At 51.2% G+C, this 26,509-nt stretch overlaps 1 protein-coding gene across 28 annotated transcripts in view; it reads left to right on the forward strand.

Moving 5' to 3' along the window:
• Window positions 1-26,509, forward strand: part of MICAL3 (microtubule associated monooxygenase, calponin and LIM domain containing 3) — a 187,674-nt gene that overhangs the window by 89,379 nt on the left and 71,786 nt on the right. For 18 of the 28 annotated variants that reach the window (XM_060191367.1, XM_060191377.1, XM_060191374.1 and 15 more), the window contains exons 13-24: window positions 3,002-3,198; window positions 6,275-6,387; window positions 6,944-7,006; window positions 7,599-7,769; window positions 11,321-11,377; window positions 14,216-14,317; window positions 16,278-16,328; window positions 18,050-18,163; window positions 20,539-20,646; window positions 21,669-21,855; window positions 24,767-24,855; window positions 26,306-26,393. In XM_060191367.1, coding sequence (XP_060047350.1) covers window positions 3,002-3,198; window positions 6,275-6,387; window positions 6,944-7,006; window positions 7,599-7,769; window positions 11,321-11,377; window positions 14,216-14,317; window positions 16,278-16,328; window positions 18,050-18,163; window positions 20,539-20,646; window positions 21,669-21,855; window positions 24,767-24,855; window positions 26,306-26,393 — 1,340 coding nt within the window. Of the gene's footprint in view, window positions 1-3,001; window positions 3,199-6,274; window positions 6,388-6,943; window positions 7,007-7,598; window positions 7,770-11,320; window positions 11,378-14,215; window positions 14,318-16,277; window positions 16,329-18,049; window positions 18,164-20,538; window positions 20,647-21,668; window positions 21,856-24,766; window positions 24,856-26,305; window positions 26,394-26,509 lie in introns of those variants that run through there. The other 10 variants (XM_060191391.1, XM_060191392.1, XM_060191393.1 and 7 more) reach the window with 7 other exon arrangements.

Below are 26,509 nucleotides of genomic sequence, written 5' to 3' on the forward strand. Positions count from 1 at the left end.
GCCTCTCTGCTTTGTATAGGGGATACGATTTCCTCTGCCCTTCACTGCCCAGCTCACACCAAGGCTGGTGAAAAGCCAGTGAAAGTAGACCTCCTCTTTCCATTTGAGAGGACCTGAGTTCATCCCCCAGTTCCCATCTGCAGGGTGGGGGGAGTTTCACACATGGTAGAGCAGTGCTGCAGATCTCTCTCTCTCAAAAAAAAAAAAAAAAAGAAAAAAGAAAAAAAGAAAAGGGGGAATGGTGATTTCCAAGCACCGAGCCCCAGTAGTAACATAAATCCTGGTGGAAAAATGAAAAAAATGCCCAAGTCTGTCTCCTCCCCCCACCAAGTTTAGCAGAGAGCAGAGAGAGCTGCTTGGGACAGGCCGTGCTAAGTAAATAGGACAGCTGCACTTCTTAAAAGAAGCTTTAAAATAGTGCACCTGGTTGAGCACACGTGTTACAGTGCACAAGGACCTGGGTTTGAGCCCCTGGCCCCCACCTGCAGAAGGAAAGCTTTACAAGTGGTGAAGCAGGGCTACAGGTAACGCTCTGTCTCTCTCCTTCTTTATCTCCCCTTCCTTTCAATTTCTGGCTTTCTCTAGCCAATAAATAAATAAAGGTAATAAATTTTTTAAAATTAATAAATAGAATGCATCTTTAAAAAAGAAAAGAGGAGGAGGGGAGTCGGGCGGTAGTGCAGTGGGTTTAATCGCACGTGATGCAAAGCACAGGGACTGGTGGAAGGATCCCAGTTCAAGCCCCCGGCCCCCCACCTTCAGGGGAGTCGCTTTACAGGCGGTGAAGCAGGTCTGCAGGTGTCTGTCTTTCTCTCCCCCCTCTGTCTTCCCCTCATCTCTCCATTTCTCTCTGTCCTATCCAACAACAACAACATCAATAACAACGATAATAACCACAACAATGGCAGAACAACCAGGGTAACAAAAAGGGGAAAAAAAAAAGAAGAGGAGAAGGAGAAGCTTTAGGCTGGGGGTGTGGATCTACTCGCTAACACCTATCTTCATCGGGGAAGCAATTACAGATGCCAGAACTCCCACCTTCTGCACTCCATAAAGAATTTGGGTCTATACTCCCAGAGGAATAAAGAATAGGGAAGTTTCCAATGGAAAGGATGGGACATAGAACTCTGGTATGGGAACTGAGTGGAATTGTGCCCCTGTTATAATCTTGTTAGTCATTATTAAAACACACACAAGAAACTCTAGAAGTGAGTCAGTTCTGCCCCACATGGAGGCAGGAGAAGAGGATGGAGGTAGAAGTAGCTGACAGGAAGGTGTTCCTGTCAGAACAGGCCTGAACCTGCCTGGAGAAGGCCTGGAATTTCCTGGCAGCATAAGAAAAAGCCGCAAAGAGCTGATCCCAACCCGTTCTCAACCCCAGTGACATCATTCAGGATGTGGCCTCCACAGTCTTGACTGAGCTTCATCTCCAGCAAAGGCATTAAAACAGAAACTCTTGCAGAATCAGTAGCTTAGGACACACAGAACAGGACTGTCTGCCTTCATCCCGACTCATCCGGAGAGGAATCCACCGTAGTCTTTTCTTGGCCCAAGCACAAGAAGCTTATAATCAAGCCCACTAGGAAATGGCTCGTTCATCGAAATACTTGGGAAGACTCAGGGAATTTTGCATTAGGGGGGAGAAAAAATCTCTGGAGGGAGTTTTCAAGTTTTCCCCCAGTGTGGAAAGTGGAATAAGATCTACCAGGAATGATTCAGTGCATCACCTAAGTTCCAGGGGTCCAGTGGTAAGAGTCCCACAGAAAAGTGTAATCCTCACAGGACTTTAGTACATACAGATCACACACTAGGCACAGGAGAATGTACAGATTAAAACAATGCTGGTTTCTTTTTTAATTTTCGATGTTTTTTGGTTTTAAGATGCTATTATTTATTTATTTATTTATTTTGACCAGAGCACTGCTCAGAGCTGGTTTGTGGTGGTGCTAGGGATTGAACCTGGGACTTAGAAGCCTCTGGCATGAATTCTTTTGTCATAGCCTTTATGCTGTCTCCCCAGCCCAAAGTAGTGCTTTTTCTTGCGTTTATTTTTTAGAACTCTGGACTTCAGCTTTTATTTTCAGTAAGAAATTCATGTTACTGGACAATTGAGGGTATTTTTTTTTTATCTTCCCCTTTTTACCTTTTACAGACAGATTCCCCCCCCCCCCCCCAAGTAGAAGCAGAGAGAGTGAAGAGGCAGAACGCCTGGTTGAGCACACACATTACAGTGTGCAAGGACAAGGGTTCAAATCCCTGATTCACACCTGCAGGGAGAAAGCTTCACAGGCGGTGAAATAGTTCTGCAGGTGTCTCTATCTCTCCCTTATATCTCAACTTCTCTGTCTCTACCTAATTTTTGTTGTTGTTGCTTGTCCACAAGGGTTAGCACTGGGACTCGGTGCCTACACTACAAATCCACCACTCCCAGTGACTGTTTTTCCCCGCATTTTTTTTCTTTCTGTTTTTATTTGACAGGGCAGAGAGAAATTGAGAAGGGAGAGAAAGAGAGGCACCTGCAGGTCTGCTTCACTGCTCATGACGCTTCCCCCCTGCAGGGGGTGCACCACCGCCTGGCCCTCTTCTCTATCCAAAATTCATTCATTAATTAAATATTTTTAAAAGAGATGTATTTATTTATAAAAAGAGAAAGAAACCACAGCACTGAAGCTTCCTTCAGTGCTCTGGGGGCAGGCTTGAACCTGGGTCGCACATATGGCAAAGCAACACACTGTCCAAGCCAGCTATTCTGCTGGCACCCTGGGCGGGTCTTGTACCATCCCCTCCCTTTCTGAGGGTGATTCTCATTATACTGAGTGATGGGAGAGGGGCTGAGAAGTCAGGTGGGCCGGTCTGCCCTCAGCTATCAGCCCCCACACCCCCCGCCCGGGAGCACACCTGAGGGATACAGGACGGCAGGTGTCTCCGTGCCGTGGTGCGTGATCCAGGTCCCCCGTCAGGCCAGACCGATGGGTCTTCCTTCACCCTGTGTGTCCCTCAGAGACTTCGACTCTCTAGAGGAGCAGAACGTGGAGAAGAATAACCAGCTGGCCTTCGACATCGCCGAGAAGGAACTGGGCATCTCCCCCATCATGACGGGCAAGGAAATGGCCTCGGTCGGGGAGCCTGACAAGCTGTCCATGGTGATGTACCTCACGCAGTTCTACCAGATGTTCAAGGACGCCCTGCCCTCCAGCGGTAAGTCAGGGCCATGGGCACAACACACACGTCACACCTGTGTCACCAGCTAGCTTCTCTTTCTCCTGCCAACCATGTATTGTTGTTGTTTTTTGTTTGTTTGTTTGCCTCCAGGGTTATCTCTGGGGCTTGGTGCCAACACTATGAATCCACTGCTCCTGGCGGCCATTTTTCCATTTTATTGGGTAGGATGGAGAGAAATTGAGAGAGGAGAGGGAGATGGGGAGAGACAGAGAGACACCTGCAGACCTGTTTCATCACTCATGAAATGTCCTCCCTATAGATAGGGAGTGGGAGGCTCGAACCATTTTCCTTGCGCATGGTGACATGCGCTTAACCTGGTGCGCTACCTACCACCTGGCCTCCTTCAGAAGCCACTCATTCTCTCCTGGGTATTTCTCATTAAGTCTGTAATTATACAAATGTTCCTATCTAAATGTTTTCCTCAAGGCTGGAGAAATAGCTCCTCTGGTAGAGTATTCAACTTTTATTATTTTTTTAAAAATTTTTTTTAAGAATTTATGTATTCATGAGAAAGATAGGAGGAGAGAAAGAACCAGACATCACCCTGGTGCGTGTGCTGCCGGGGATTGAACTAAAGACCTCATGGTTGAGAATCCAGTGCTTTATCCACTGTGCCACCTCCCAGACCACGAGCACTCAACTTTTACACCTGAGGACCTGGTTCAGTCTCAGAATGGTGTTCTGACATGTCTCTTTCTCTCTCCTCCCCTCTGCCTCCTGTGAGTCAGTCTTATATGTCATGAATGAAATAGGGGCTGGGCGATGTGGCACAGCTGGTTAAGTGCACATATTACCAAGCACCAGGACCCAGGTTCAAGCCCCTACTCCCCACCTGAAGAAGGAGGGGTTGCAGGTGTCTCTCCCTATTTCCCCATCTCTCAATTTATTTTTATATTTATTTTATTATTTTTATTTACTCATTGGATGGAGACAAGGAGAAATTGAGAGGGGAGAGGAAGATGGAGAAGGAGAGAGACCTACAGCCCTGCTTCGCGCCACTCGTGAAGCTTTCCCCTACAGGTGGTGATCAGGGGCTTGAACCTAAGTCCTTGTGCACTGTAACGTGTGATCTCAACCAGTTGAACCACCACCGGACCCCTCAATTTCTCTATGTCCTATGTAATAATAATTAGGGGAAAAAAAAGGGTGGGTGGGGAAAATAGCTGCAGGAGCAGTGGATTTGTGATGCCAGTACTGATAATCCTGGTGGCAATTAAACGTGAATAAAATAAATCCTTGGAGGTGGGTAATTCTTTTCCTTGGGTCTCCCACCTTCCCATCTACTTCTGCTCCGAATGAGCTTTATTCATTTATTTATTTTAGAGAGAGACAGATACCACCTCACCAGAGCCTCCTGTAGTGCAAAGCCTCCCACTGTCCAGCTGAGGCTATGCCACAGCCCGGGAGCTTTACTTCAGAGGGAGCTCGTGCCTGTGTCTTCTACACTTTCGGTGCCGAGGCTCTGTGGCATGTGCAGCCCAGCTTCTGTTTTCACTGCTCCACCAACCGTCTCCACCACCGTGAACCTCCAAGCTCCTACTCTCTTACTCAGTTGTCACAGCCTGGGCTTGTGGGCACCGCTCAGGGCTCATGGATATCTTGAAATCTGCCTTTCAAGTCCTCTCCTCACTCTCTGCCATAACTGCCTTACTCTCCTGTCACCACTTTCAATGTCTCCCCCACATCTTCCTTTGGCCCTCCCTCGGCCTGCTACGCCTGTCTGTCAGGATGCTCCAGAAGTGGTCCACTTGTCCTGTGGAGTGAGCTAGCCTCAGTGCTTTGCCTCAGTGTGTTGGCCATGCTACCTGATTGAGCAAAACTTCTGCCTGTTTACCTTAATCAGGTCACTGCATTTTTTTTTTAAAAAAAGATTTTTAAATTTATTTATATGAGAAAGATTAGAAGAGAGAGTGAGAGAAAACCCGACTTCACTCTGGCCATGTGCTGCCAGAGACTGAGCTCAGGACCTCATGCTTGAGAATGTTCGATGCTTGAGTCACTGCGCCACCTTCTGGACCACAAGCCACCACATTTCTCTCTCTCTTTCTCTCTTTTTTTAAAGATGATGGTGAGTGCTAATGGGTTGGTGTCATTTTCTTTACATCTCTTTTTTTTATTATTTATGTTTTTAAACATTCCATTTTTTAATTTATTGTTGGATAGAGACAGAGAAATTGAGAAAGGAGGAGGCAATAGAGAGGGAGAGAGACAGAGAGACACTTGCAGCCCTGCTTCACCACTCATGAAGCTTTCCCCCTGTAGCTGGGGACTGGAGGCTTGAACCTGGGCCCTTGTGCACTGTAACCTGTGCACTCAACGAGGTGTGCCACCACCTGCTCCCCTCACCATTTTTTTTCAGATTTTATTTATTTATATGAGAAAGATAGGAGGAGAGAGAGAGAGAGAACTAGATATCACTCTGGTTAGTGGTACCAGGCTAGATGGTGGCACACTTGGTTAAGCACTCACATTATAGTGCTCAAGGATCCAGGTTCAAGCCCCTGATCCCCATCTGCAGGGGGAAAAGTTTCATGAGTAGTGAAGTAAGGCTGCAGGTGTCTCTCTGTCTCCCCCCCCCCTCCCCTGCCCTCTCAATTTTCTTCTGTCTCTATGCACTAATAAATAAAATTAAACACTTAGGGTTCAAAAAAATTTAAAAAGAAGTTAGTGGTACTTTTTTTTTTTTTTTTTTTATGCCACAGAATCCTCATATCTGTGACCTTTTCTGAGTTGATGTGTTTTTCCCTCACAACAGAAATCTCCCAGTAGCAGGCCCGCTCAGGCTTGGACCCCCCCCCCCCCCATCACAGGTGGACTCCAGCTGGGGAAAGCAAGTGGAGTTGTTTGTTCCTGAAGCCACCAGCGTGCCCCTTGGGGGTGCTGGGCTGACTGTGTATGCAGAGTGAGCGGCTCCAGTACACGGCCTATCTGCAGACCTCCCTGCAGCTCTGAAGTGCTGTCAGAGCCAATGAGCCTTTAGAGGTCCTGTGACACACCCACTAAGTGGGGGACCCCTTCAAGACCTCCCAAATGACTGAGCTCTCTCCCCCAGACGCCCTGGACCTGAATGCAGAGGAGAAAGCCGTGCTCATTGCCAGCACCAAGTCCCCCATCTCCTTCCTGAGCAAGCTGGGGCAGACCATCTCCCGCAAACGCTCCCCCAAGGTGAGTGGGGGTATCCAGTTTGCTGGCAAGAAACACTGACTCCTCTCAGGTCAGCAGGACCACGGTTTCACACTTGGGGTGACCTGAGGTGACCACCAAGAGTCACTGTCACCTGGTTACAGTTTTGTTGTTGTTGTTACTTTAAATTTTACATTGAGAAATACGAAGACTCACTCTTGGGGCCGGGTGATGGTGCACCTGGTTAAGCTCACACACTAGAGTGGGTAAGGAGGACCCAGGTTCAAGCCCCTGGTCCCCACCTGCAGGGGGAAGGCTTGAGGAGTGGTGAAGCAGGGCTGCAGGTGTTTCTCCGTTTCTTTCCCTCTTTCTCTCCCCCTTCCATCTGCATTTCTATCTCTATCCAATAATAAATAAATAAATAAATAAATAAAATTTTTCAAAAAATAAAAAACAGTAAAAAAAAAAAAGACTTACTCTCTTGATAGCTTTCCAGTGTGCAGTGCTGTTCACTACAGAGGGGTTCCTGTATCCCCAGCTGCAAAGTGGAGGTACAGCGCTGGGAATAATGTCGTTTCCTTCCTCTCCTGATGTATAGGACAAAAAGGAGAAGGACTTAGATGGTGCTGGAAAGAGGAGGAAGACCAGCCAGTCGGAAGAGGTGAGAACTGGCATCCCTGATCTTGTTCTGTTGGCCCTCTATGAAAGCTGTCCTTGGAGGGTGGATGTTTTCTCTGGGCTCTTGCCTTATCTGTTGTTTTTTGCCCTTTCTTTAATTTTTTAAATTAATTATTGTGTATTAGAGACAGAGAGAAATTGAGAGAGGAGGGGAGATAGAGAGACAGAGAGACACCTGCAGCCCTGCTTCACCATGTGTGAAGCTTTCCCCCCACAGGTGGGGACCAGGGACCTGAACCCAAGTCCTTGTGCACTGTAATGTGTGCACTCAACCAGATGAGCCACCACCTGACCCCCCTTCTTACCTGATTTTTTTTTTTCCTGAAGAGTCTCAAGAGAGCACACACTCACACTCTCCTGCGAGTTGGTGCCTCAGCCCTTCCCTGGAGTCAGCCTAACAACGCCATTAGCCTTGCTGACTCCATATTGAAATTAGAAGCCCTCGCCCACTAGCAGAAACTCTAGCTGCCTGGCCCCACCACCTGCTGCCACATGTCTCTGGGTGAGGGGGGCGGGCACCGGGGGCTCTCTAATTGGCTGTTCTTGGGGGCTGGGGGTTTGCCTGTGTCGGTCAGGAGGATGGACCCCGGGCCTGCCGAGGACGGCCCATGCTGGTGAGCACGCTGACCGACAGAAGGACGGACGCGGCCCTCGGCAACCAGAACAAAGTGAAGTACATGGCAACCCAGCTGCTGGCCAAGTTTGAAGAGAATGCACCCCCACAGTCCACTGGTGTGCGGAGACAGGTACGCCCCAGCACCCCCCCACCCCAGTCCGCTCAGGCTTGCCAGCAGCGGAGGGCAGAGGGGGCAGGCTGTGCCATAGACTCCCAGCGGTGGGTGGTCTCCTGGACTGGCTGCGGCAGAGCGTTTCACAGTCGGTGTGTTCTCAGGACTGTTCTGGGCTGCCCTTCACCTCTGCGCTGTCTGACAGAAATATGCACAAGGGTTTTTTTGTTTGTTTTTTAAATTTATAAAAAGGAAACATTGACATAGGATAAGAGGGGTATAACTCCACACAATTCCCACCACCAGAACTCCGTATCCCATCCCCTCCCTTGATAGCTTTCCTATTCTTTATCCCTCTGGGAGTATGGACCCAAGGTCATTATGGGGTGCAGAAGGTGGGAGGTCTGGCTTCTGTAATTGCTTCCCCGCAGAATGTGGGTGTTGACAGGTTGATCCATACTCCCAGCCTGTCTCTCTCTTTCCCTAGTGGGGTGGGGCTCTGGGGAAACAGGGCTCCAGGACACATTGGTGGGGTTGTTTGTCCAGGGAAGTCCGGTTGGCATCAGGAACCTGGTGGCTGAAAAGAGAGTTAACAAATAAAGCCAAACAAGTTGTTGACTAATCATGAACCTAAAGGCTGGAATAGAGCAGGTAAAGAGTTGGCCTATTTTAGTTTTAAAAGGCAGCTCTTTCTGTGTAGCTGTTCACAGAGAGAGAGAGAGAGAGAGAGAGAGAGAGAGAGAAACGCACACAGAGGCAATGAAAATCCTCACTGAGCAAGGACAGTGCTGGGATGTACATAGACCTATAAGGTGTGTTATATACAGCTATAGATAATCCTGTTAATATTCAATATTTACTATATTCCCTTTGTCTTTTTTTTAAAAAAAAATGTGGTTTTTTTTTTTCCATAAAGCTCCCCCCCACCCCCAAGTTATTTGATAGGACAGAGAAACTGAGAGCAAAGGGGGAGGTCAAGAAAGGGAGAAAAATGCCTACAGCCCTGTTCCACCACTCGCAAAACTTTCTCCCTGCAGGTGGGGACCAGGGGCTTGAACCAGATCATTGCACATATTAACAATGTCCTAGGTTCAAAAAATGCCCCCACTCCCCAAACACTATAAGTCAGAGCTGAGCAGTGCTCTCTCTGGTAAAGAGTAAGTAAATAAAAATAAAATTTTTAAAAAAGAAGGAAGGTATGGGGTAGATAGCATCATGGTTATGCAGTGAGATTAATGCCTGAGGTTCCAAAGTCCCAGGTTCAATCCCCAGGTAGTGCAACCAGGTGCATCACCACCTGGCCCTCTTTTTTTTTTTTTTTTTTAAACAAATCTTAGATTTATTTAAGAAAGAGAGAGAGAATAAGAGTACCACAAATATCCAATGCTAAGTGTTGAACTTGGTACTTCATGCTTGAGAGTCCAATGGTTAATCCACTGTGCCAACTCCCAGGCCACTTTTCTGCTTTATTTTTATTTATTTATTTACTTATTTATTTGTTATTTTTATTTCTTTAAGATATTTATTTTCACTTTTGTTGCCCTTGTTTTATTGTTGTAGTTATTATTGTTGTTGTTATTGATGTCATTATTGTTAGATAGGACAGAGAGAAATGGAGAGAAGAAGGGAAGACAGAGGGGGAGAGAAAGACACCTGCAGACCTGCTTCACTGCCTGTGAAGTGACCCCCCTGCAGGTGGGGACCCGGGGCCTGGATACGGGATCCTTACTCCTGTCCTCGCACTTTGCACCACGTGCACTTAACCTGCTGCGCTACCACCCAACTCCCTATTTTATTTTACCATGTGTGCTTAACACGGTATGTTACAGCCTGGCCCCCATATATTTTATTTATTTATTATTGGATAGAGACAGAGAAATTGAGGGAGGAGGGGGAGATAAAGAGGAAGAGAGAGGGAGTCAAGCGGTAGTGTAGCAGATTAAGTACAGGTGGCACAAAGCGCAAGGACCAGTGGAAGGATCCTGGTTTGAGCCCCCGGCTCCCCACCTGCAGGGGAGTGAGTCGCTTCACAGGTGGTGAAGCAGGTCTGCAGGTGTCTTATCGTTCTCTCCCCTTCTCTGTCTTTCCCTTCTCTTTTCATTTCTCTCTGTCCTATCCAACAATGATGACATCAGTAACAACAACAATAAAACGGAAACAAAAGGAAATAAATAAATAAGTAAGTAAATAAATAAATAAATGAGGAAGAGAGACACCTGCAGCCCTGCTTCACCATTCGTGAAGCTTTTCCCCTACAGGTGGGGACCAGGGGCTTGAACCTGGTTCCTTGCCCACTGTGGTGCTCAACCAGGTGCACCAGCACCTGGACCCTCCCCTGCTTTTTTAAAATTAACTTTAGATAGAGGTCCACATAGCCCAGACTCTGAAAGCAGTTTCCACAGAGTGTGTGTGGTAGCTGTTGCTACCTCAGCTGCCTTTTGACATTTCTCAGCTGTCATGGCCCGGAGGTAGACACTGTTGTGACAGAGCTTCTTCCTGTGTTGCTGGTGGGTCTCTCAGGCCATCCTGGAACTTGGCGTGAGCCTTCACGGGGACTACCCCCAACTCCCGTACACCGTTCCCCGGGTGCCCTCAACTTGGCATGTCCTTGCCACTCTTGTCTCGTCTAAAAGTTACAAAGAGCTTGTCGGAGGAGATGATATGAACTTGCAGTTCCCTTTGCAAGCTTCTGTCCGGTTTCCCTCATGAGGAGCAACTGGAGAACAGCTGCAACAGGGGTGTCCCACTCTCTTCATCTATTTTCTCATTCCTCCACTCCTATACAGCCACCATTCCCTTGCAGTCAGAGGCTTTCCTCAAAGGACCCTCAACCCGGAGAGATGGCCTCGCTCCTTGTCTTGCATGGAGAGACTCCTTAGCCCAGTCAGAATTCACACCCAAGGCTCAGAGACACACAGCTTCACCCTGCATCTGATTTTTTTTTTAAATCTTTATTTATTTTTTGGATAGAGACAGCCAGAAATTGAGAGGAAGGGAGAGATAGGGAGACAGAGAGACACCTGCAGCCTTGCTTCACCACTCGTGAAGCTTTCCCCCTACAGGTGGGGACCAGGGGCTTGAACCTGGGTCCTTGCGCACCGTAATGTGCGCTCAACCTGGTGCACCACCACCTGGCCCCTGATTTTTTTTTTTTTAACTATTTATTTATTGGATAGAGACAGCCAGAAATCGAGAAGAAGGGGGAGATAGAGAGAGAGAGAGAGAGAGAGAGAGACAGAGAGACACCTTCATCTCTGCTTCAGCACCTGTGAAGCTTTTCCCATGCAGGTAGGGACTGGTGCATCGAACCCAGGTCCTTGCGCACTGTAATGTGTGCTCAGCCAGGTGTGCCATCGCACTGCCCCGCATCTGCTTTTTGGGTTATCGCATCACCTTCACAAGTGTCTTTCTTGGGGTGAATTCTGTCCTCCACCCGCCCCCAGCTCAGAGCCATGTGTCCTGTGAGTCCCCACTTTTCATGCTGCCTCCTCCTCCTCCTCCCTTAATGTGTTTTATTTTGTTTTGTCTCCATGTCCTTTTCCTACCTCCTTCGGGTCTGTGTCTCACAGCCAACACAAGAGCATGGGGCCCACTGCCGACCTGCGCCCACCCCCCGGTGGAAACAGGTAAAGGACTTGCTTGGAGGCCGGCCGGGGCCCCTCAGCCTGCCTTCCTCACGCCTCCCCAGCCTGCACGCTAGGGCCGAGCTCCTGGGGCAGGAGGCCCTGTGCCATTGGTGTAGTGACCTGGTCCCTGGGCAGATCTTAGTGACTATTGCTGTGCACTGGTGTGAGTCCCTGTTGTCTGAGAAGCCAGGAGACAGGCTGGACTGTTCCTTCTTGCTGGAAGCATCTGGCGCCACCTGTGGGTGGTCCGGGATCCTCAGGCTTTGGCTGAGTGCAGGTGTTTGTCTGTTTCTCAAGTGGAGTTTTGCTAATACCTTACCTGGGACGTAGACACCTGAGTACATCAAGTCTGAGAGCATTGGAGCAGCAGAGCCTTTTGTATGAGACAGGAAAATGTCATCCAAGGAACAATTTCCAGCTGATTTTGTATTATTATTATTATCTTTATTTGTTGACTGGAGACAGCCAGAAATCAAGAGGGATGGGGATGATAGCGAGGGAGAGAGACACCTGCAGCCTTGTTTCACCATTTTCAAGCTTTTCCCTCCTGCAGGTGGGGACCAGGGAGCTTGAACCCGGGTCCTTGCGCGCTGTAGCATGTGTGCTCAACCAGATGCGCCACCACCCGGCCTCAAGATTTTCTTTTTGAAAGATAGAGAAAAGGAAAGTGACCACAGCACCGATGCCTCCTTCAGTGCAGTGGGGGGCCAGGCTCGAACCTGGTCATGCACATGGCCAAGGAGTACTTACTGTCCAAGGGAGCTGTTTCGCCAGCTCTTTGAGCCGGGCTTCTTGTCTAAGCAGAGATGATCATCTTGGGCATCTTCTGGGTGGGCGTTTTGCCTTTATCCAAAGTTCACTTTGGGGAAATTTTCACTAAGCCTCTGGAGGGTCTCCTGAGCAGTCCAGAGTAGGACAGAACAGGGGGCCCGGCACATGGCTGGTTTCTACTGCTGTCTCTGCCCCCGTCACAGGTGAGCAGGTCCCCGTGTCCTCTGTCACCTTACGGGGGCCGGGTGCACTGGCCTCAGCACAGCTCTGTGGCAGCTCCCACTGGGAAGGGCGGGGGCGGGGTGGCTAAGTCTGTCAGACTCACTGTGACCCATGTTTCGGTGCCATGCCACATCAAGGGTGGGGCCCACTGGGGTTGAGCAAGGCACTCGATAGCCAAACTCAAACTCGCAGCAGGAGTGGCGTTGGCGCCTTCTCTCAGACTGGGGCTCTTCCTGGAGGGGGAGAAGCCCTGTAGAAATCCAGCTTTGCTTTATTGTTGTTTTGAAATTGAATCATGAGAGAGAAGACTAGGAAGAGGGGAGAGAGAACCAGAGCGGAGTCCCTTTGGCACATGCAATGCCAGGAACTGAATTGAACTTGGGACCTGATGCTTGCGAGCCCAGCGCCTTACCCACTACTCTACCCCTGGGGTCCAGTTAGCTTCATTGCAGTTTCCTGGATGTCTAGGTGGAAGGCATGATTGGAAGGGAGAGCTGAGTCAAAGCTACCCTAAAGTAGACGGCGGTGAAGCCTGGGTCCTCACTCGGGAGGAGCCAGTAGGGAAGACTGTCTGGACAGGAGCATGGGAACGTTAAACGGATGGTTTAACAGCCCCAGTTCTGGGAGTCTTCAGCTGCTGGAGTGGGCCCAGGGCCCAGGCCGAGCCGAGGCCTCCTTCCCGGTAAGCTGGCCCATCCAGCGCCCCCAGCCAGGGTGTTGCAGGGAGAGGGGCTGCCACTGTGTCCTCTAGGCAGTGGATGGTCACAGTGCAGCCAGAAGGGTGCAGAGGGAGCCCTCGACAGCCCTGGGCTCTGTGGGTAAACGTCACTAACTGGGGGTCTTAGCCAAGTGGGGAGCCGGAAGCAGTGAGTTCCTGCTGGGACCTCTTGTGTTTCATGCTGTATAGTCAGGATCTGTGCTTTTTGATGTGTTTTCCCTCTTTCGCCCACCCCCTGGAAGCCCCCACTGTGCCCCATTGTTCTCGCTGTATGAAGTGTTGGTGCTCAGACGAAATGTTTTTCTGTCCTGGAAGCTAGAATATTGGGGTGCCATGTCAGAGGCAGAGGGGTTCTAGGGAGGGAGGACTCTAGGACCCTCTGCTTCTAATATGCCCCCAACTAACTACCCCCTCCTCTACCTTCCTGTGTAGCTAGGAGGGTGTTATGACTGACGCCCCCATCTTGACTCCCACTGTGCTTCCCTGGGGGTGGTGTGCTGGGCTGGGCACAGGACTGGGTCCCAGTGAGGAAGGGGGGGAGCGGATCGTGGGCTCTTCCACCACCTGTGTGCATGCAGCCTTCAGCTCAGCCCTCCCAGCCCTGGACTCTTGCCGATCCCCTCTCTCCAGCCAGGTCCTGGAAGTCGCATGAGGCCAAGACGAAGCCTGTGCTTCTTGCCAAAGTTCTGCAGGGTTCTCTGAGCCACAGACAGACCCGCAGAGAAGGGACTAGAATGGCAGAGGGAGAGGATGTGTGTGGGGAGGGAGGACCTCATGTGTGGACCCTGTACAGATGATTGAGGTTGACTGCCCCCTCCCATGCTGCTTTGTATTGCCTTGGTGGCCTTCCAGAATCTTCTGGAGCTGTGTGAGGGGACGAGATGAGAGGCTGGGGTGGGACCTTGCCATACGCTGCCTCGCTAGGAGTTCAGGGGTGGGCCGCTCAGGATGGGTGACCTGAGTGTCTGGTCCCTACTTATAATAAAGCCGTCCCCTCTCTGGCCACCATTGTGGGGGTGTGGGGAGGCCCAGGCGGGGCCCTCTGGAAAGCCGCAGACACCAGGACCGGCTGTCACATTGGGCCCTGCCTCACCAGTCTTCTCTTTGTCTGTCTGTCGGTGTCAAAGCGACGAGAAACGGATCTCTCTCGGACCTGCCCCAAAAAAGTGATCACGCTCTGTCCCCCTCCGTCTCCGCCGCCCCCCTGGGGGCTGCGGGGCCGCCAGCAGGTGATGTCGTCTGTTCTTCCGCATGCTCCGTGGGCCTGTCTGTGTCCCCCTCACCCCCTCAACTGCGGGAGCAAATGCAGAGGACACCCACAGGGGCAGTCAGACCCGGAGCTGCTTAATCTGGCCCTGCCCACAGCATGGAGCCGCACAGTGCAGTCCCAGAGACCCCTGCAGACTCACTCTCTCTCTCTCTCACTGACCCCACTCGAGGGCAAGCAGCCTCCTCTCTTGTGCCACAAGACAGAGTTAAACTGAGCTTCCAGAACCTTCTGGAGGACCTCCCCACACGAGTTTTGTTCCTCTTCCTTTTAAAACTCGCACTGGCCACTTTAGCTTCTCACTGCAGCCCCGGTCCTCCTCATCTGCGCCCCCCCCCCCCACACACACACACACTCACATATAGTCCAGACTGGCCATTAGAGAGCTGCTTCCTGATAAGGAGCCAACTGTGGGCTTATAATGATGACACACTGCATGTGGCTCTGGGCTGTAGCCCGAAGAAGTGCAGGTAGCCCTACTAATATAATACAAGGCAGGCTCTATGAGAAGACATGGTGGTTTGGTTTTGTTTTTCTTAACATTAATGTTCTCATTTTTTAATTTTTTATTTTTATTTTTATTTATTTATTTACTTATTATTGGATAGAGACAGAGAAATTGAGAGGAGCGGAGGAGATAGAGAGGGGACCAGAGGCTTACACCTGGTTCCTTGCACACTCTAGTGTGTGCGCTTAACCAGGTGCACCACTGCCTAGCTCCCTAAATTTATTTATTTATTTATTGAATAGAGACAGAGAAATCAGGAGGGAAGGGGTAAGATAGAGTGGAACAGAGACAGAGAGACACCTGCAGCCCTGCTTTACCATTTGTGAAACTTTCTCCCTGCAGGTGGGGACCAGGGGCTTGAACCTGGGTCCTGGCACACTATAATGTGTGTGGTTAACCTGATCTGCCATCCTCTAGTCCCCCTTTGACGCATTTTTTAAAAAAATTTTTTCATTGGGAGTCAGATGGTAGCACAGCGGGTTAAACACCGTGGCGCAAAGCTCAAGGACTGGCGTAAGGATCCTGGTTCGAGCCCCCGGCTCCCCATCTGCAGGGGAGTTGCTCTCCATTTCTCTCTGTCCTATCTAACAACGCCGACATCAGTAACAACAACAATAATAATTACAACAACTATAAAAACCAACAAGTGCAACAAAAGGGGAAATAAATAAATAAATATAAAAATATTATACAAAATTATAGATAGAGGCAGAGAGAGAGTGCAAGCAACCACAGCACTGAAGCTTCCTTCAGTGACTTGGGGCCCAGGCTTGAACCCGGATCCCACATGGCAAAACAGCGCACTAACCAAGTGAATTATCTCACTGGCCCAAGATTTACTTACTTAATTAGAGAGAGAGAATCAGAGCCTCACTCTTGCACATGTGATGCCACGGATCAAGCTTAGGGCTTCATGCCCAAGAGACAAAGACTCCATCCACGGCACCACCTCCCAGACTGCAGTCCCCATCTCTCTTAAATAAACCGTGCTCTGGTCCCATGCTGCCATCCAGCCTCCAGCCAGCCACCCCCCCCACCCCCACCCTACAGTTATCCCTCTGGGTTGCTGGCAGTCACTTCTGCCTGCTTGATTCTTCCTCCTCAGCTCTTTTTCCTAACACCTTGCTATGGACAGCTTCTCTTTTCTAACCAGCCTCCTCCTCCTCCCCCAGCCTCCCACTGACCACCTCTGTCTCCCTCGTGCCACTGTGTGAACCAAGCACGTTTGGACACTAACCGCAGTCCTGCCAGTGCTGAGCTCACTGGAGGGCCGGCATGAGGTGTTGGCACTGTCCTGGGGCCGGGAGGATGGCAGTCATTTGGTATGTAAGAGTCAGAAGATGTACGTTAATGGCTAGCTGGGCCCCGAGAGGCGTGTGCGAGGAACTGAAGCGTCCGCCTTTGCTGCCCACAGATGAGCGTTGGTGCTGACAGCCATGGCCAGCAGAGCACCCAGCGCAGGAGGGTAACAGCATGGAGTGTGGCTTGGGGCTCTGAGAGCTGTGGGAATTGGGTGTGGGGTGGGGTGGGGGGACTGTCCCAGCTACCCTAGCTTCTCACACACTGTGTCACCCGGCTAGGTGGCGGGATTCTCTCCGCTGGTGGTGTTGACTTTGTGCGCAGCTCACACAGCGCAGCTTCCAAGCCAGAGGCAACACTGGGCAGAGCTCCGTGAATCCACTCTGCACACCTGGGCCACCCTGTGTTTGATGCCATGCTCAGTGCCAGGGGTGTGAAGAGACCGGGCCAGCTCACGAGCCACTTTAGCTGAGCTTCTCAGTCAGTCAGGGCTCACTGGGCAGCAGATGGCTGTGGAGAAAGGCTGGGTCTGGCCAGAGATGTGCAGTTGCTACATGACGAATGCTTTCCCCAGTCTTTTGGGAAGCCCTAGGGGAGAAATGACTGGCCTTTCCCCTTGACCATCCTACCTGCTTTTTCTTTTCTTTTCTTTTTTTAAGATTTGTTTATTTATTTATGAGAAAGAGAACCAGAGTGTCACTCTGGCACATGTGGGGCCTGGGATTGAACACATAAATCCACCTTCTTCACCCCATCTTGGATGGAGCTAGAAGGAAGCATGTGAAGTGAGATAGGCCAGAAAGAGAAGGATGAATATGGGATGATCTCACTCATACAAGTTGGGAAAGGCAAAACAGAATTTGGACTGGGTTTGGAGTATTGCACCAAAATAAAAGATTTGGGTGCGGGGGGGTGGGGGTGGATTTTCAGCTCCACTGTAGGGGGATGGGAGTAGGAACACAGAACTTTGGCGGTAGGAGTGGTGCTACTTTCTGCTGTTACTAATATTTATTCAGTACGACAAGGGAAATACACTGAATGTCTCGAGGTCTTTAAATGCACCAACCTCAGTTCTGAGTATCTCTTCCTTTAGCACTTAATCTTTCAAGTTTGAGTCATCTGCAGGGTTTCTAAGCTGATTGAATGCAGCCACTGGGATTAAATTGTTAAAGCATTCTCAGTAACAGCTTTTGTCGAAGTATTCAATCACCTATAATCTTGGACCAGGTAGACCAGAAGCACCCAGTCCTGTCAACATCTAAGATTTGTAAATAATATTAAATGAACTCAGGATCCCATGGGTAGGAATCCAGGGCTTTATCCACTACTCCACTTCCTGGACCCTAAAAGATGTATTTATTAATTAATGGGGGGGGGGGAGCAGAGCATCACTCTGGTACATGCAGTGCCAAGGATTGAACTAAGGACCCTGCAGATGACTCATCCTAGGCCCCTGTCTGCTTTGGACATGGGCACAAGCCTGGCTGCAGGTCCTCCACTCTGCTCTGCTCTCTCTCTCCTGGTCCCTGAGCTCATGCGGTGGGCAGCAGGAGGGAGCTCCAGCCTGGCCCGGCTGTCTCTGGGGTTGCTGTTGGTTGAGACTTGAGGAGGGGCATGAGCTGGCAGTAGAATCGCCCAAGAGAAGTCCCAGCCCCAGCCAGCGAGGGGCACCGCAGAGCACGAGGTGTGTTTGTGTCAGGGGGCCACTGCCTATACCCTGGCTGTTTGCACAGGGAGGGCGCCAGCAGCCACGCTTCCACAGGCTGAGTGTCCTTGGCAAGCTCTGGTTTAGTCTCCGGTCAGAGGGCCCACGGCCAGGCCACCCCACTATGTACTGCTCCACACAGGACACTCACCTTGACTTCTATCCCATCTTGTGTCTTATAGCCAGAACCAGAGCCTTTTCGTCGATTCCTTGTGGACCAGCGGGAGCTTGCTCTCAGCCTCCACTCTTCCCAGCGCCCCGCCTCTCCCTCCTCCTCCTCTGACTCCCTCCGACAGGTAGCCCCACCCCGATGCCTGCAGAGCTCCACCACCTCCCACCCAGCCTGTGTCACTCCACCCGCCCTGGTGTCACCTGCTGCCGAGGGAGGTCTGGGACCTCTTCACACTGCCCTGGACCCGCTCTGTGTGGGCCAGCCCGTCTGCCCATCCACACACACCAGAGTCTGAGTCAGAGAGGCTGCGAGCTGTTAGGGGCCCGCCAGAATGACCAAAGCACACCTGCTGGATCTCAGTGCGTCACAAAGAACAGCTGGCGCGTCTTGGCCATCCGCTTTGTCTTTATTTGGGAAATGATGGTCTGTAAAAAGTTGTCATGCAGAGATATCTTTATTTAAGGGTTAGACACAGCCAGAAATTGAGAGTGAAAGGGGATGATAGGGAAAGATAGAAGGACACCTGCAGCCCTGCTTCACCACTCGTGAAACTTCCCCCCTGCAGATGGGAACCAGGGACTTGAACCTGGGCCCTTGTGCGCTGTAACATATATGCTCAACCCAGTATGCTGCCACCCTGCCCCAGTTTTTTGGTTTTTTCCTCCAGGGTTATCGCTGGGGCACAGTGGCAGCACTATGTATCCACTGCTCCCAGTGGCCATTCTTTCCATGTTATTGGACAGGACAGAGAAACTGAGAGAGAAAGGGGGGGAGGGAGGGAGAGAGAGCGCCACTTTGCTGCTCCAGTGCCCCCCCCCCACCTGCCTCCCTACACCATTCGCTTCTTAAACGTCTCATGTCTTCGCGTTAATGCGTGTAAGAAGATTTGTACCAGAGAGTCATGAGATCTCTAGATGGGGTTGTGCGCATCTGGTATTGGGGGATATCTCCTGGCTTTGGGGTCCCTGCCATTCTCTCCAGTGGCACCTGCCCAGCACTAGAGTGGAAATGGAGGCATCTCTTGCCCTTTCTGTATGCGCTTCCCCTCGACAGCATGGTGTGTGTGTGTGTGTTCGCACAGTAGTATGAGTCCAGCAATTGCTACGTCCCCACTCTGAAGAAATAGTAAGGAGATAGAAACCACCTGCTTCTCATGCCAGGAACCAGCTGAGCTAGAGTCTTGAAGTCTCCCAGGTGGGGCTTGTGAGCTGGCTGTAGCAGACAGTGCCCAGTGGGCTGAGTGGCTGAGGCGCCCCGCCCCGGTGGGAAGGATGGCCGGGCCAAGCCGCCAGCTCAGGTTCACCGAGGGTCCTGACTCCTGTGTGAGCTGGTCTACACACACCCCTATCAGCACAGCTCTGCCAGGGCCTCTCTCACCTTCCAGATCTAAGGGAGGTCGGGGTGAGAAACCAACTGTGAGATGTCTCTAATGTGGAAGTCCACGAAATATCATTGGCTCCCCGTTCTAGCTGTACCCTCAGGACTGGTGTTTTCATTTGAGCTTCTGCCACTCTGTGTGTGTGTGTTTTCTATTTCTTTTTAATTTTATTTATTTTGAGAGAGTTGCAGAGAGAGACACACACACAGAAATACCAGAGCACTGCTCAGTTCTGGTTTATGGTGGTGTGGAGGATTGAACCTGGGACTTAGGAGCCTCAGGCATGAGACTCTGTTTGCATAACCACTATGCTGTCTCCCCTGCCCTGTTTTCTTTTCTTTTTTTGCCTCCAGGGTTATCTTGTAGGGCCTTGGTGCCAGCACTACAAATCCATTGCTCCTGGAGGCCTTTTTTTTTTCCCGTCCGTTTTATTGGACAGGACAAAGAGAAATTGAGAGAGGAGGGGGGAGATAGAGAGGGGAAGACAGCTCGTGAAAGTCCTCCGTGCAGGTGGGGAGCCGGGGCTCAAACCTGAATACTTGCTCAGGTCCTTGCGCTTAACCATCTGTGCCACCACCCGGCTCCCTGTTTGGTTCCTTTTTCAACAAGGAAAAAGCTTCCCACGCCCTCTCCCACACTGTCAGTCTGAGTGCCTGCGGTGAGGATGGTGCCCTTTCTGGGTGCCCCACTTGTCATCTGGGGCCCCCTCTTGTATCTGCATCCCTCCTGTCCCCACCCACACTGACCCCACAGCCGCAGACTCCAAAGCATCGTGCAGAGCAGTGTCATTTCTGGACCTCCGTGTCCTGCTGTCATCTCCCTGTTCTCCTGACGCCTGAGAGTCCCAAGTTTCTTCCCTGTCACCTGTGAACACTCACCAAGACCCCTGTTTGTGGGCACCCTGTCAGCATGGTTTGCCACTGCACTTTGTGTTCATTTTGCACCTTCCCAGGGTGTGTTTTCCGTCTTCTTAACTGATTTTTCCCCCTCCTCCCCTCCCCCATTCCTCTTCCTCTCTTTCCCCTCCTCCGCCTCCTTCCCCTTCCCCCCACTCCTCCTCCCCCCCTCCCCCCCCCCCGCGCCCCATTCGCTCTGGTGTCTTTGTAACCTCCGGCGGATAGAAGTATATAAAGATGTACACAGGCGGAGTGAGCTCACTGGCCGAGCAGATAGCCAGTCAGCTCCAAAGGAAAGAACAGCCCAGAGCCCTTCTAGACAAGAAGGAAGTGGTAAGCCTCGCACCCAGGACGCTGTGTCTTTCTGGGCCTGGCACTATCACAAGACACAGGCCCGGCTTGTCTGTAGCTGACTGTCACCCAGAGCCACGTGGTGTCTCTCCTGAGCGGGTCTGACTTGCCACAGCCAAACGCTCCAGACCACAGTCGCTGTTGAGAATGTTCTGTGCACAAGCATGCCTGGCTGGCTGAGAAGCGTTTGCTCTTGGGCTGTCTGTGAGCCATGTGGACAGTGAATAGACTGGGTTCTCAGAAAGTCATGACGCACCTGATTAAGCGCACACACTACGGTGTGCAAGGACCCAGGTTCAAGCCCCTGGTCCCCAACTGCAGGGGGAAAGCTTCACGAGTGGTGAAGCAAGGCTGCAGGTGTCTCTCTCTCTCTCTATCTCCCCATTCTTCAATTTCTGTCTCTATTCAGTAATCAATAGAAGATTAAAAAGAAGAAAATATGCCATGACTTTTCTGACAATCCAGTGTTTTTAATATATATTATTAAAAGTGGTGCACCTCTTTAAGTGCTCACATTACAGTGCTCAAAGACCCAGGTTCAAGTCCCTGGTCCCCACCTGCAGGGGGAAAGCTTCACAAGCGGTGAAGCAGGGCTGCAGGTGTCTCTCTGTCTCTCTCCCTCCTCCCTCTCAATTTCTATCTCTGTCCAATAATAAATAAAAAACATCTTTTAAAAGTTTTCAAATCCATACCTGGTGGTGCACCTGATTGAGCACACATTACAGTGCTCAAGGAAGGTCCCCATCTACAGGGGGAAAGCTTCCCAAGTGGCGAAGCAGGGCTGCAGGTGTCTCTCAGGCTTTCCTTCTCTGTCTCCCCATTCCCTCTCAGTTTCTCTGTCTATAAGTAAATAAAACTGACAGCAAAAGTGTTCTGGCGATAGTTTGCCTCAGTTGTCACAAAACACTCTGAAAACAGATGTCACTACAGGCCCATCACCGCAGCCGGGCAGGTCACAGGCCTGGCCTGACATGCCCCCCCCCCCCGCCCCTCCGCATACACAGGCCTCCATAAAGAAGGAGTTCCCGCAGAACCTGGGCGGCAGCGACACATGCTACTTCTGCCAGAAGCGGGTGTACGTGATGGAGCGGCTGAGTGCTGAGGGCAAGTTCTTCCACCGCAGCTGCTTCAAGTGCGAGTACTGTGCCACTACACTGCGTCTGTCTGCCTACGCCTACGACATCGAGGATGGTGAGTTGGGGGCTGGGGCAGGGGGTGGGGGAGGCAGGGAGCTGACACTCGGGGCCTCTACCTGAATCCCCAGCCCTCTGTCCTGAGATCTGGCACTGTTCCTGCTGCCAGCTATCTGGCACAGTGTCTGCAAGAGACAGTACTCCCAGCAGTGGTGGGTGGGCCTCAGAGGTCTCCAGTCTCACCTGTATCTGCCTCTCACCTCACGGCGTGGACCAGGGATCCAGGGACATGGAGGTGCAGGGACAGGAGGGTCCAGGAACATGGGGGTCCAGGACATGGGGGTGCCATGTCATAGGGGTCCAGGGACATGGGGGGTCCAGGGTCATGCTGGTGCAGGGTCATAGGGTTCTTGGGACATGGGGATCCAGGGTCATGGGTGTCTAGTGACATGGGAGTGCAGGGTCATGGGGGTCCAGGATCATTGGGTTCTAGGGTCATGAGGTTCTAAGGTCTTGGGCATCCAGGGACATGGGGGTCCATGGTCCAGGGTTCCTGGGTCACGGAGGTCCAGGCTTGTGGTTTTCATCTTATTTTTCTTAGAAGGAGTGGGAGAGATATCTGCAGTAGCACTGATATTCATTGCTGCCTCCCCCTCTCCCCCCAGAATTGTCCCTGGGTCACCTGGACTCTCCCACAATCATTCCTTGAGCCTCCTAGCCTGGGACGCTGTCCGCTGCTCCTCTCTGGTGGGAAGTGGGGAGCTCACCACCCCTTCAGATTCTCTCGCAGGCCTAAGAATTCCCTCGCAGTGTATCTGCAGAGCAGACCAGAAAGTATTCTGTGACACCTCCCCATCCCCCGCACTTGCCCTTTTGTCTCGTCCTAATTATCTGCTACCCTGGCTAAAATTTCCAAGAGCACAATGGTTTATAGTAGGTTTTAGAAGGGAATACACCCAAGTGGGGAAAGCACCCCAACTGGCCTTGTGAGAAGCTGAGGGTGTAAACCCGGTGGTCCCCTGGCCTCAGTGTCTGCAGTGGCAGTGACGGTCATGTGCCAGTGTGGGACAGCCTCCTTCAGAACACACGCGATGCAGAGGAAAGCTGCCTGGGGCCATGAGAGTCCTGTCAACACAGTTGGCTTGTTAGATGTGTCACATACAGATTCCTTATAATTAAGTAGGTGTTATTAAGCCGATCATACAGCAAAGATATCGCTGGGCCATAAGGTATCTCTGATGCTGTAAGTTTATACCATCTTCATCAGAGAGTCCATGTATATGCTCAAGCCTGTCTTGTTCATGAGTCAACCATGTAATGATTTGTGGCTAGAGATTTCTAAGTCGTATTTTTTTTTTCCCCCTCCAGGGTTATCTCTGGGGCTTGATGCCAGCACTACAAATCCACTGCTCCTAGAGACCATTTTTTTCCCTTTTGTTGCCCTTTTTTTTTTTTTAAATAATTGTTGTGGTTATTATTATTTTTGTTATTAATGTCATTGTTGTTGGATTGGACAGAGAGAAATGGTGAGAGGAGGGAAAGAGAGAGGGAGAGAAAGATAGACACCTGCTTCACCACCACTTGCAAAGCGATCCCCTGCAGGTGGGAAGCCAGGGGCTCGAACTAGGATCCTTACACCGACCCTTGCGCTTTGTACCATGTGTGCTTCACCCTCTGTGCTACTGCACGGCCCCCTCTTTTCGGAAAACCATTTTTATCGGATAGGACAGAGAGAAATTGAGAGAGAAGGGGAAGATAGAAAAGAGAGAAAGATAGACACCTGCAGACCTGCTTCACAACTTGTGAAGAGACCCCTCACCCCACCCTGCTGGTGGGGAGCCAAGGGCTTGAACTGGGATCCTTATACTGGTCCTTGCACTTCGTGCTATGTGCACTTAACTAGGTTCACCACTACCTGCCCCCTGTCCCGTAACTTCTTTAGCCAATCATCTGTCGATGGGCATTTAGGCTGCTCATACTTGTTGGCTGTTGTGAATAGTACAGCTATGAACACGGATATGTGTGTCCTTTCGAATTAGTGTTGCCACATCCTTTGGAGAAATTCATTACAGCACTTATTACAAATAAGGACAAAGTGGACCACTCAAGCTGTCCCAGCAGTTTCTAGCAAAGGGCTGAGTGTCCCATGTTCAAAAGTCTTGGCTCTTCAAGCAGATGTGTGCGTGTGCGCGCGCACGTGCACACATAAATAGTGGTGTAAATGACCCTTTACAAGTGACGCTCACTGCGGGTGTCCTGGAGGAAGCCAAAGTCCCTGTTTCAAACACCCAGTCAAACCGAGTGGTAAATGCATGACCCATGAGGACCCAGGAAGCGCTCAGACACGGCCAGCCGGGGGCGACACTTAATTCTCATCCTGCCACTGCGCATGCTCCCCAATGCACTCTGCCCGACTTTCCCCCACCACTGTCCACAGCAGGCCGATGGCCTCTTTCATGCTGACTGTGACCCTCCTGGGGGTCACCGCTGCCTTCTGACCAGTGCTGGCATGTGGACGGTTGTGGGAGGGGGACCCACAGAAGGGGTCCTATCAGAGTTACCGCTGCCTCTACCCTGCCCTTGCATTCAGTCTGGGCTCCCCCCAGGAATGCAGCTCCTGGCTTGCATGTGACCACATCTTTGTCCTGCACACACTGCCACTTTGTTTGCTGGCCCTGCCACACAGGCCTCATGGCTGTGCCCTGCACACTGATTGGGTGGTGGCTCAATGGCCCTCACATAGCCTGAGAGGACCCACCCCCTTAGAGGGCCCAGGGAAAGGAGAGCTAAAATGGAAGTTCGCAGGGAGGAAAAGTCTCCCAGACAAGGGCCCTGGCCTGGGGGAGGGTGGGGCCACAGCTGGAGTGGCACCCTGTGTTGGGGAAGATGGTGAGGCTTGTCCTGTGGCCCCGGGGTCCAGCTCAGCACCAAGAGACCTCACTCACGCCCCTGCCTCTCGCTGCCTGCAGGTAAATTCTACTGCAAACCTCACTACTGCTACCGGCTTTCTGGTTCCGCTCAGAGGAAGAGGCCTGCTGTGGCCCCGCTCTCAGCAAAGGTAAGGGCAGTGCCCGGGGGCCCTCGTGTCCCTCCCTACCCCCATCTCTCAGTCAGAAAATAAAGAAATAGATCTGTTTAAAACATTAAAAAAAGAAGAAAGAAAAGTTACAGCAGCTCAGGAGGTGGTGTAGTGGATAAAGCATGAACTCTCAAGGGCCCAGGTTCAAGCCCCTGTTCCCCACCTGTACTGGGGACCCTTCACAAGCGATGACAGATCCACAGATGTCCGTCTTTTTCTTTCCCTCTCAATTTCTGTCCTACCCAGTAAAATGGAAGGAAAACATGACTGCTAGGAGCAGTGGATTTGTAGTGCCAGTCCTCATCCCCAGCCATAACCCTGTTGGCAATAACAACAAAAAAAGCATTGGACTCTCAAGCATGAGGTTCCAGGTTCTATCCCCAGCACCACATGGGCCAGAGTGATGCTCCGGTCCCTCCCACCCCCACCCACCCTCTCTGCTGTGAGAGTGAAGCAGTCAATCTGTTTAAAGCATGAAGAAGAGGAAGAAAGAAATTTAGCAGGGGTACAGTGGGTAAAGCCTTGGACTCTAAAGCATGGGGTCCTGAGTTCAGTCCCCAACAGTACATGTGCCAGAGTGATGCTGTGCTTCTCTGTCTCTCTTACAAATAAACCTTCAAGAGGAAGACAGACAGTCAGAGAGGAAGAACATGGCCAGTGTCCTAAATGGAGGCTTCCTATCTGGATGCTGTCACCTCAGGGGGGTTAGCAGGAGGAGGGAGCAGGGTAACCAGGTCTACAGCTGGAACGATTGACTTGGTAAAGCACTTATCTAGAAACAGATTTTTCTTTCTTTCTTTCTTTCTTCCTTTCTTTCTTTCTTTCTTTTTTTTTTTTTTACCACCTACGCAACAAATTCACCGCTCTGGGAAGTCTCTCTTTCTTTCTTTCTTTCTTTCTTTCTTTCTTTCTTTCTTTCTTTCTTTCTTTCTTCCCTCCCTTCCTTCCTCCCTTCCTTCCTTCCTTCCTTCCTTTCTCTCTTTCTTATTTGATAGGACAGAAAGAAAGAAAGAAAGAAAGAAAGAAAGAAAGAAAGAAAGAAAGAGAGAGAGTGGGAGAGAGAAGGAGAAATACCTGCAACACTGCTAACCACCATGCAGGTGGAGGGGGTTGGGATTTGAAACCTGGGTCCTCATAACATTTGCACAGTCCCGGGTGTGCACTCTACTGGGTACAACACCGCACAACCCTTTTTGATTTTCATTAGTATCAGGGGCCCTGGGAGGCGCCGCCCCTCTTGGCGTCACACGTCAGTTTGTGGCTTTTCCCCAAAAAGCCACGCAGGCTGCAGAGGGGCATCAGGGAGTCCCCGAGCCTCCCTAGCCCGTACGTCCAGCCTCCCTGCAAGAGGGACCCAGCTGTGGGCCAGCCCCCGGGTGCCGGGCAGTGGGCACTCAGTGACGCCCCTTCTCCCCGTGGACTCTTCTAGGAGGCCAGAGGAGCCCTGCAGGACGGGCCTGCCACCGCCACAAGTGGACGGGCCAGCGCCATGGCCAGCCCCCCCGAGAGGACTCCAGGTAGCCTCACTTCCTTGTTTGACTGGGTGGCACGTCACTCCCTCCGCCTGTGTGACAAGGCCAAGGGGGCCAGCCGGCACCTCCACGGCGGCCTGTCTTCGCTCGGGCACCACGTG

This window comes from Erinaceus europaeus, chromosome 5 (assembly GCF_950295315.1).
Source record: "Erinaceus europaeus chromosome 5, mEriEur2.1, whole genome shotgun sequence".
NCBI classification, from domain to species: domain Eukaryota; kingdom Metazoa; phylum Chordata; class Mammalia; order Eulipotyphla; family Erinaceidae; genus Erinaceus; species Erinaceus europaeus.